The sequence below is a fragment of the Metopolophium dirhodum genome, chromosome 2 (genome assembly GCF_019925205.1).
Source record: "Metopolophium dirhodum isolate CAU chromosome 2, ASM1992520v1, whole genome shotgun sequence".
Taxonomy (NCBI): domain Eukaryota; kingdom Metazoa; phylum Arthropoda; class Insecta; order Hemiptera; family Aphididae; genus Metopolophium; species Metopolophium dirhodum.
In genome coordinates, this window is record NC_083561.1 from 39,220,746 (window position 1) to 39,232,872 (window position 12,127).

Consider the following 12,127-nt stretch of genomic DNA (forward strand, 5'->3'; position numbering starts at 1 on the left):
CAACGTTATCATTTTTTAAAACACTATTTTGTTCCTCCTGAACAATTTGAATTATGTGGTAATCTCCCTTTTACAAAACACCATCACCATTATGTATAAAACAAAAATAGTTAAATATATAATAATTAAGTAACCATAGGAAGTGTCATCGATGGGTGGCTCCTTTCGTCAAAATAATGTTACCTGACATATTTGTTACTTTTAGCCTATATTCTTATTGTGTCTGATAAAACGGATTGTATATGGCTTGTAAAAAAAAAGGATTAAAAGAACTAATGTTTATATTATAAACCAGTTTGTTTGAATTTTAAAGCATAGAATAAGTACTTACTATTTTATCTGTTAATGTTTGCGAATCCAGGATTTCATGGTTAGAATTATTGAAACGCTAACTGCAGAAAGGGGACAAGTCCATTTTTATCAATTTCGATTTTGTTATCATTTTTCATTAAGCACGCGTAAATATATAGTTTATTGCAGAAAGGAGTCGAATCCGACTATGCAAACACTAAATATAGTGTTTGGAAATTTCAGTTTACTACAGAAAAGGGACATGTTATGATTTCGTTTTTTTGTCTCTCCTGAAAAGTTATCAATTGTAGACCTATTCCCTTTCTTGCAGTTAACGATTCAGTTAGTATATAGTACCAATAGCCAATAGATATATACAGTGTGTCCCGTGAGGATATACCCACTAGCCATAGAGGGGGCCTCGTCGCCCGGACAAAAATCGGTGTCTTGCCAATTTACCTATAAACTTAAAAAATTATTAAGAACCATGAAATCAATGAAAATAAAATGTTGAAAGGTCAACATTTTCAGAAAAATAAATATTATAAAATGGTTATCTTCAATATTGTCAAAAATAAAAAAATAAAAAAACAATTTTTTTAACTTTAAAATAAAATAAAATATACTCGTATGTAAAAAATAAATGGGTAAATCCTCGCGGGACACCCTGTATAGTCGGTCGAGTATATTATATTGTTTACTTTTCTTTGCACTTATATTAATGACCTTCAGTTAACATAACATGTAATATGTTGTTGATAGTAATAATTGTGCGTTATATGTGTTTCCACAGGTTGAACATGTAAGAGATTCTCCTTTGGCCGTCATGAAGTCATGTGTTAGCTTTGTATAGCCAACTATATTTAATAAGGTATCATATTTTCTATTATATTTTGTCGGCCACTTGTGGAACGTTGTTTTAATTTCACTTAGTTTTGGTGTCTTTTTTCCGTTATATTGAGCAAATCGCTGATATTATTTATTTGTTTTTTTATCTCGGCGCATGTCTGTGTATTTATTTTGTCTGTATTAATTGTTTGAGTGATCCTTTATGATGCTATCATTTGCTTTTTCATTACCATGTATAATTGTAAGTGACCGAGAATTCATAAAAGACAATTGAGTGGTTCTCAGACTTATTTTCTTTACAGCACATCAGCTGCATCAGTACTATCAGCTATCTATTCAAATTGTGGTACCAATGAATTAAAAGATCGAAAAAAATAAATCCTGTAATTCAAATGAACTATTCACACTAAAATATTAAAATATAAATTTGTATTTTTTTTTACAAATTTATAGTATTATAAATACCTCGAATATTGGTAATATTATAAACTGTTCAGTTGGTGTTTCTACTTCTATAAAGCTACAGTAGAAAACATTACAACGAACATAGATTTGAACAAGATATTGTTTCGATCCAAAACGAGTCTATATAATGTATATTATGATTGTACATTGAAATAATATACGTTTAAAAAGAATATGGTTAGATGGATATATCGGATACACCGATCAAGACACCAATTAAACACCAATTAAAACTCCGAGCAAAACTCTGAACTACTAGAGTACTAGCTGGTTACTACGAGCAAATTGTTATCTTTTATTGAGTGAATATGTAACGCATAAGGCATAACTATATTATGTACATAATATATGAATATACAGGATGATTCTTTTCAGGATCACTGAACACTCATTATTTCAAGAAGTTTAAATATTTTTGAAAATATTGTTTTACATAGTTTCAAGTCGTTTACAGAACAACGTTTTTATTAAAAAATTATATTTTTAAATAGTTGTTATCCTTATAGTTTTTTGAGTTTGTTACTTTTTTGAATGATAACATAGAGTTTTAATTTCATATTCCAAAACAGAATATTTGTCTAAGTATTTCGAAACATAAAAATCGAATTTAGAGTGAGTAGTTTACAAGTATTTAAAGTTTACGTGAGCGGAGTAGTGGACAAACATTTCGCGGGGTAACCCCATACCACTCCACTCCGCTCATCGTCTAGTTTTAACTTCGAATTTGTATTACCTTGCTGACTTGTGCAATTTTAGACAAATGGGTGGTAAAGAGACGCCACCAACACCAAACTCGAACATTTTTATTTTTATTTTATGTGGTTTGTGTTTTAAAATGCCGAATCTGAACATTTTGGTTGTTTTTTTTTTTACAGTAACAATTTCTAATTAAAGAAGTAACTGAAAAAAAATGTAGTGAACTTTATAACACAGAAAATAATATCCGTGCCTTACCTGAAGTAGTTTTGCGTATCAGGTTTTAATTTACCATCAAATTTTAAATTGATACATCTAATTTGTTTTGTATTAATAAATATTGAATATTATAATTTTATTAAATATTCAACTATGATAATTTGTTAACCAAAAATAATCAATATGTTTTGATAAGCAAGAATTGTGAAAAATAAGATGGGCGCCGTATAGTGCATATTGTTTTCTCAAATTAATTTTTAATTCGTCTAATTTAAACAATGTATGCGCTACTACAATTTCCGCGATTAAATTTAATGCGTTGATATTGAAACGCTTGAAAAATTAAATTTTTATAATTCATCATAATATTCACAAAATAATTTGTTGAGCTTGCCATTGTTATTAGGTTTATTATTGTTACTATTAATTTAACAAATAAGCACTTAAATTTATAGGTACTATGAATTCAGAATTCTGATGTATTTATTTGACCACATTATATTATTGTTGTACACCAGAACAGTATCATAATTTTTCATTTACTTCCCAAACATATTCGAGCGGTGTTATTTTGATCCAGAAGCATTTAGGTACCTTATTTATAAAATATATTTTAGCACTGAATGGGGAGCCTCTCAAGTGTCATTTTGTGAACTAAGCCACATTCACAATATAAAAGGCTCTGATGGAAAATAAACATAAATATATTAATATTACTATATAAACCTATAACAACTTAAATATATAAAATACGTTTTACCCTTGTGAACATTTCCAGATTTATGACAATAAAATAATAATTTTACGTGTGATATCTATTATATCATTACTTGTTGATAAGGTATTTAAGGTTGTCAGATTGAACCACAGATATATGCTACTATACTAGATGCTCGACTTTATATTCTACTGTGTGTGGGCTTTTGAAGCCAAAGGTTGAGCAATGTTTACAATCTGTTATCAATATTATAGTACATAATAGATAGAAGATTGATAACATAGATTAATAAACATTGACCAACCATATAGGTAAGTGTATAGCGTATAAGACGATTGGCTTCAATTATGGTTGAATATCTGTGGGTTAAACTATGAAAATATTTTTTTACAGAACATAGAAATATAGAATGCTAAATTACCTATATATCCTTTAATCATATCATAACGTGCTATTTATAGGAAATTTATGTTATGATGCAATTCGGATATTTAAATTATGAATTAAGACATAAAAATTACAATATTATAGCAATGGTTCGCATCATAATCTACATCAGTGTATATTAGATTATTTTAGAATATTTCTTCAATTTGCAAGTAATTTAAAATAATAAATAATAAATAATAAATAAAACAATAAAATAAAACAAAATAAAATAATAAATCGCCATTCTCATGATAAAAAGTGTAAAATTAAAATGATAGGTAAGTTTTGAAATCCTGCAACTCAATATTATTATGACGTATGTTACGTTTTTTATTCATTTATGAATATAATTTTTATACAATATATGTTTATGCACTAATCTCGTTTTAGTAGACAATCGATTTAAAAGTAGATCGCATACTAGACAGCGGTTTTCGGGGAAAGGAGAATGTGTTGGAACTTAGAGTTTATGACACCTGGGGCACCCATTACATCTTTCAAAGCCTGGCACGGTGACACCTATAATATTATTATATATTATTATACCCTTTGACTAGAGAGTAACAAATAATTAAGTGTCATTAAGTATAATAGTTCTTATGTACACGATACATAATATGCATACCATTATAATATTACAGCAGTGTAAACTAATTATTGCGCTACACCACTTCGTCGGTTCCTTATAAGTTATAGATTATTAGTACACCAGCATTAGAATTCGATACACGAAACAAAGGTATTTCAAAAATCACATTACTATTGTATTCACTTTGAAAATTATAATTCTATATAATTTCGTTGGTGAACTGAATAGGGTGTTAAGCGACATATGGTGCATTCACACGACACTTTTGCAACCACAGGTCAATACGTATGTCATAATAATATAATATTAATGTTTCACTGTTTTTTCCAATTTAATATTCCTTTTTACACTTCTTCGATATACAATGACGTTGCATATCGCGTGCAGGATGACATCTTTTAATATTAAATTATTCAATACGCCCGCTTAATGAAAATCCATAGTAAATGTTCAACACTTGCAGCTCAATCGTTGTCCATCATAATTATTTTCCGATGACAGTTTAAAAACTTAGGTACCTGAATTACGCTGACAAATCATAGTCGGTACCTACACATACAAATTAGGTAATAAAATAAGGTACGAAAATATATGGTATTATGGAATAAATTTACTCGTTTAGGTAAGTCACATATATTACACATAACAATTATTGATACTAAAACAAAAAACTATAATAATCTGTCTTCACGCTCCTACTTCTCGGTCGATTCTGCTGGACTCGCCTGGACTAGCTAGAATGTGGATTTACGTCTGACATCCTAACGTCTTATTTTGTGACCAACTACATTATGATCGAGTTCAAACTCGCTTTCTATCTTTTGCATCGACTCATCGACTAAATTATAAATATTCCTTCACTACCTTCTCGTACCGTCATGTAACTGTACGTAGGTACCATCGATTTATTTCTTCCCTATTCCATTCTTAATAGTACCCTCGATGCCGCCGATTTATTCGTCTCGGTCTCTATCCATTTTCCTTTACACTTCACAAGAAAAATAATTCTTTATTTTCCATTCTTACCCATCTTCGGTCAAAATCAATCTCTCTACAGAATGTTACGTTGGCTTTACCCAACTTAATCTCCAACCTCATAACTTATCTATATATATTATATTATATTGTTAAAAAAATTATTAACTCAATGTCTGACAATTCGTTTAGTTATAAAATAAATAAATAAATAATTTCTAATTTATATATGATGTCAGAAGTGTTTACTTAAACTACAGTTGATCACACAATATGGTACTAATAGTAAGTGTGCTTAAATTATTATAATAGTACACCTACGAACTATAATACAAAGTAACTATTTTACCAATATCGTTTGAATAATATTCGTTTTTCTGTTCATTTTTTAATTGAATTTAGTATTACGGACACCATACTGTACGACATTTTCATCACCTACAAACAAAAGTAAGACGTTTGATTATAATACAAACAGAAAACATTGTTAACATTTGTAGTCAACAATTTTCCAAACTACCAACACAATGTTATAATTGGTACTTCACACTACATAAAAATTATTTTTACAGTAAATCAAAATATTTTGCGGCCCATGTAACATAACAAAAATATTGTGTATGTGATGGATCAAGTAAAAAATAAGAAAGGTTGGGTATAGCTGGCAGCTGCTTCAATAAATTAGGTACAACTGTACAAATAGAGACAAATTTAAATATAATAAATATTATATATTATAGTTCACTAAAACTAAAAACAGTTGATGTTACAGAGATCCGTGTTTTGTTCAAACTATTTTAAAAATGTCTAAAAATGTTAAACAAAGAACAAGTGATTTTAGTCAATCAAACTTTTTATTTAATACATATTTACAGTGGTGGGTAATATTAACTTTTTCATTAATAAAGAAGTGTGTTACAATTAATAACGTTTATCATTGATAACTGTTATCATTTTTCTTGAACCAAATTCAATTCATATTATCATTAAATTATTATGTATACATTTTACAATCACATACGTAGTGATGCAATAGACCTATTATGTACAAAATTACATTTAATGTACAATCATCTCACCTATATGGCTATATAATAGTCATAAGTCATAAATCATAATTAATTTTAATTAAATTTTATTTTTAAACCAAACTCGTTTCTTTCTGCTAATAAACTGATAACATTAATTATTCCCTGAATGTTTTTAAGGGATTCGACACCGTGATTTTCTGTTTTTGTCTAACACACACGTGACATGAGATTTTAGACTGGTTCTTTGCCAATCATACAAATTGATCTAATGAAGCGATCAGAATTCTAAAAACAGATTTGAATTTATCGTCAAGTCTACTTGAAATCGACTTTCCCACGTTTTTGATTTTTTGATTTTAACTTCTCCAAAAATTAAAATATTTTTTTTTAATATGACATTTGTAGGAATTTGGGGAACAATATCAAACATGTGGGGAAGTCGATTTCAAGTAGACTTGACGACAAATTCAAATCTGTTTTCAGAATTCTCATCGCTTCGATAAATCAATTGGAATGTTTGGCAAAAAACACGTTTAAATACCATGTCGTCGCGCATGTGTTAGACAAAAACATGTTTATCTGCAGATAATCACGGTATCGAATCCCCTTAGCTATTATCGGAATCGAAAATAAATATAATTGATTTTTTATTTTTCTGGAATATCCTATCAGCTTGTTTATGACGTAATACAATATTCAAACGTATTATTTGAATAACGTGGAAAATAACGCGTATGTGTGTAAAAAGTGATTTTGTTACAATTGCGTTAAAAAAATGAAAATGAAATTAAAATGAAATTACTGATGCGTTACAGAAAAATTAATTGCGTCACAGTAATTTGTAATTTGCATTACGTTACTACCCAACAGTGCATATTAATAATATCTATATTAGGTATACGATATTATGTGTAGCTTATAGTTTTGGAGTAGGCAACCTCCTCAAACTGCATAATATTATATCGAAAATCGAGATCTTAATAACTTAGTCCTTGGCCACAGTATCTTATTATTGTATTGTGAGTCTACTTCGCAATATTACGTTTATTTAACATCATAATAACGTTAGACTATTATTAGAATTTTAGATTGTGTAATAATGTATATATTTGGTTTTAATTTTATATCATAATCAATCAAAATATGCTTACCGCAGCGAATATTTCCAAATTGATGATAGATTTTGGTGACAATCTCATAACCTTCATGTGTGCGGAGTTCATGCTCATGGCCAAAAATAAAGTTTTTTTAAATTTTAAATCCATCTCAGTCCAGTTACTACTATACAGTCCAAAATTCAACGTACTTTTCTAAAAGTAAAAATTAACAAGCTATACTTAATAGTAATTTAACGCATTATTAGCTTAGATTGTTGATGCGTTTTATTTTCATTTAAGTGGGTAATATTTCAATGAGGCGAATAAATGAATATAGAAATTAGTCGTTTTTAATAATATGTTACATTGTTTTAACTAATAAAGGTAAATTACATAGTATATTATGATAATTATTATTAATTATTGCATTATTGATTTTTTTTTATAAATTAATATTAACATAAAATTAAATGTGTGGTATCTACCACCATAATACATAAGTTTATTTTGGTTTAGATAAAATTACTCATTTGGTATGTATTATAAATAGTTAGAAAAATTGGTTCTGCGTGTGCACAATGCGCCTACATATAATTTGATAGGTGTTTCTAACACTATGAATTTAGTATGGTGACTATAATATGTGGTTCATGTGATTACAGTAAGTACATTGTCTTGTGCAAAATGAAAAACCATTCTGAGCGGAGACGGTTTGTCAGTTTGGATATTTTATTATTTTATATTATATTGTTATTAGGAGGTACTTATTATTAATACGGTAGCCGTTAAATTGAATTAAATTTATAAAATTACAACAAAATAACTAAAATTGTTATTCTTGGTTATTAAATATGTAATTTCTTCAAAATTTGAACATAAAATAACTATAAAAAAACTGTATTTTTATATTTTTGAGACTTTTGGGTACAGTGAATAACCTTGTTTTAAATTTTCAATCCTTAGCTATAAAAGTTGAACATTTTAAACTAATCATTTTTAAATTTTTAAATTGGTAAATGTTGTCAAAAATCTAATTTTAAATGCTTATAAGAAAAATCGTGCCTTTGTTTTTTTTATATATTTCAAATACTAATTTAACAATAATACAATATATCAGGAGTCTTGTCTTAATTTTTCACACTTTTTGACCCAACAAATAAAATTAAATTGTATAGATATTTATAGAAAAAAAAACTAAAAAAATTGGAAACTGAATAAGTCCGTAAACAGCTTAAAACAAGTCACAATATTTTGAAAATTTTATCAAGTATAGGAATTGATAAAATAAACATATGATATAATTTTCAAGTTCTACAGTTATTTGTTTTTGAATAACAACAAAATAAGAAAATCACTACTTGAAAAATCAAGTCAATATCCAATGTTATAAAAATTTGAACTTCAAACTTCCATACAAATTTAATTTGACTTTCTTACAGAAGTTTGATAAAGGTAGACAAACTTATAACTAATTTTGTATTACATTTTAAGACCTTGGATTTAAAAAGAAAAATTTTTTATGATTTTCTAACTCAAAATAGTTTGCACAATTTTGTGATTTTTACGCCTTTCGTCAATATTGAAACTTTAAATGCTTATAAAAAAAAAAAATTGCCGGCTATGGACTTTTAATTTTTTTTAAACATCATTGTAACAATATATTAGGAGCCTTTTGTTAAATTTTCAAGATTTTTTACCCAACAATTAAAATTTTATTGATATATATAAGAAAAATTAAATCATGTGATTACAGTACATTGTTTTATGCAAATATGAAAATCGTATGCAATATACATTTAGCGCCAAATAGGCACCACATGTAAAATGTATATAATATATGGTATTAACTATTATTATTATTATATTCTTATTTCTTACCGCGGTTTCAATGGAATTGAAACTGTAGCAATAAAAATAGTACTGGAAAATAATAGAGATAAGACCAAAGATTAATCTTAAAACTGGTCCAAATGTTAATGGCTCACCCATAAAGTACAACTAAATCAGAAAAAATATCATGGTTTCGCAATTTATTATTATATTATTATGTTTCGTAAAAAATATACAAATACTCACAAGTTCAATGAGAAATACTAATCCCACGATTGAAATCGAACTGCTGACAACTTGGGTTATGACCACAGGTCGAACAATTTCAAAAAACTCATCGTGTTTCCTATAGGCACAAATAATATTACACGTTTACCGAAATACGAAGACAAAGGTTTATTTTATTCACAGATATGAACAAAACCAGGGCTTGAAACCGGTTATAATAACATATAAAGTATTAACCGGGTACCGAATAGTGACAACCGTTACTTATGAACTATAATATGTTTAATTTATTTTAGCTACATAAATAATGATTAACTCGTAGCTCATATAATAGTCTAATAATAAATTACTTCTTAAAAAAATATTCTTAAATCATACTACATACGTGTAATACATCTGTTTTTAGAAAACCGGTATTCAATCGGTTACCGGTAACCGACATTTTTTGGAAGCGGTTATCGCTTAATCGATAACCTGTAATTTTGAATATAGTACCAGTAATTGGTTACCGATAACAACAGGATTGGTATAAAAACGGTAACCGGTACCCAACAAATTTTTTTACTGATTAATTTAGTAACTGTTTCAAGCCCCGGACATAACTATAGTGTTATAACAGTAAGTTATAACATAGGTACTAGATTATACTGAATTTTTTTTTCACGTTTTGATCTTATTTATTTATTACAAGGGCGATTTGTGAATCAACGTCATGCTAGTGCAGTCTCTCGTACATAATAATTATGTCTGAGAGTAATATTATTACTATAATGTGCAATTTAAATTATAATCACTCTATTATATTTTGATTATCTTTGATGTGAACGATCAATTCTTCGTAATAATCTAAATAATCTATAGCGCCGTCATCGCTCTTTCCGCCCATACCTGCAACATCAACACCGATTCACAAATTATTAGACCCATACACCGAGCACATATAATTTAGTCTATTTTTATTAATACGTTTTACACTTTGACTTATACACGATGTGCACCCGACTGATCACCGCTAATGAACCATACACATTTGTTTTTCTATTGGTATTTTCAAAATTATGTCACTGGAAAGTATAAGTACCCCTAAAATATCTGGGATGCTAGTGCTCAAATTAGACAAGTATTAGAAGGACTGAAGAAGACTTTAAAAAAAATTGAAATTGAAATTATTTAACTAAACCGTATAGCTCATATGAGTATAGCCCGCAATGACTATGGGTGTTTAAAATTAATATTGTTCAAACAAAAGTAATTATTAATTAATCAAATATATCATACAAATGTATTTATTTTTTAAAAATTATTATTCAATAGACATTTTACGAAAAATTACAAAAATAATGTTAATGTTAAGTGTTAACAAAATATTTTGTCGAATAAAAAATCCTCCCCACGTTTCAATGGAAATTATAAGTAGAAGACTGTTCTAAAGAAATAAAAATAAAAACAGCACAGAGCCAGAGATAGTCCGAAGTTCAATACCAAAAAAAAGATAATAAAATATATTATTAGAGAAAGATATGATATTGATATGATATCATTCATATTGGTACAATAATCATGCACAATCACAAGACTTGGAATATTTAAACTTATAATCTTATCATTTAAGTTCACAGTTTTTTTGAATATAGTTTCTGCTATTTTCTGTTTTAAATAAATTTGCGTAACTTCAAATTGTATTTCGACGAATTATTATATATTATTTATTTATTTTTTTTGATTTATATTGATGCGTACCTATATCCTATCATTATATTTTTTATTACAATGTTTGTTTTTAAATTTTTTTTTGTTGCCCTGAAAATACTTGTTCTAAAAAAATGTTGTGATCATCAACATAGATGGTTTTCGGTTGCAATATAAGCATATAGTATAATATATAGTACTTACTTTTGTCGAAGTCTACACCTCGCCGCAGAGTCAACATTTGGCTGCCGATCGTCTCGTACCCGGCCGCCAACGTGCGGAACTGGGCGTTGAGTACGAAGCATACGGTGATCAGGTAACAGTCAAACATAATCCAGATGACCATGTCAACCGTCATCATGACCATCTCGGTTGCGTAAATGGTGGCCCACACGGGTGGCCAGTTGTACACGGTCTCGGACATGCCGGGCAGCCACATGTTGTCGATGGTCTTCCGGTAAACACCGGAAGTGCCGTCATTGTGTTCGATCTGCACGCAACCGACGCCGGTGAACAACGGCGAGATGATCCACACGACCAGCGTGCAGTAGCTAATCACGGTGAACGTCCGGAGCAGCGTGGACGCCGTGGCGCTGGTCAGCCGCATGTTGGCCGGCTGTCGGTGACCGCACGTCGTGTACCGGTACAGGGCGACGTCCAGCACGGCACGCATCCGGTCGGCGTTGGTGACCATCAAGATCCCCTTGAACAAGCACATTAGCGCGTTGAACGCCACCACGGCCAAGGACGCCAACCGCTGCAGGTCGTTGACCGACGCGTACAGCCCTGCCACCTGCATCAGCTGTACGGTCACGGTCAGGTAAGCGAAGCACTTGTACGCGGCCCGTAACCGACGGCCCGTGGTCCCGGGGTCTAGCATACGGTGCAGACCGATGACCTTGAACAGCGTCATGTCCACGGCCGTATCGTCGTCGCCGCACTCGTTGGCGTTTACGGGCATGGGCCCCGGTAAGGGCGTCGTGGTCATGGCCTGTGCAGCGCGGACGCGGACGTCGTTCAT

General features: G+C 29.8%; 1 protein-coding gene across 1 annotated transcript; it reads right to left on the reverse strand.

Moving 5' to 3' along the window:
• Positions 1–7,398: 7,398 nt before the first annotated feature.
• On the reverse strand, positions 7,399–12,127 carry LOC132938922 (uncharacterized). Its single transcript, XM_061005907.1, has 5 exons — positions 11,311–12,127; positions 10,212–10,305; positions 9,436–9,535; positions 9,238–9,357; positions 7,399–7,572 (listed from the first exon to the last, which is right to left on the reverse strand). The coding sequence occupies exons 1-5, from the start codon at positions 12,125–12,127 to the stop codon at positions 7,399–7,401; spliced, it is 1,305 nt and encodes a 434-aa protein (XP_060861890.1).

Bases quoted from the DNA above. Each gene is read 5' to 3' on its own strand.
- LOC132938922 (XM_061005907.1), bottom strand. From the start codon at position 12,127: ATGAACGACGTCCGCGTCCGCGCTGCACAGGCCATGACCACGACGCCC. The intron at 10,306-11,310 runs GTAAGTACTATA...TTGATGTTGCAG, and splicing joins AGGTGTAGACTTCGACAAAA to GTATGGGCGGAAAGAGCGAT. The intron at 7,573-9,237 runs GTAAGAAATAAG...TTTTACTTTTAG, and splicing joins TCAATTCCATTGAAACCGCG to AAAAGTACGTTGAATTTTGG.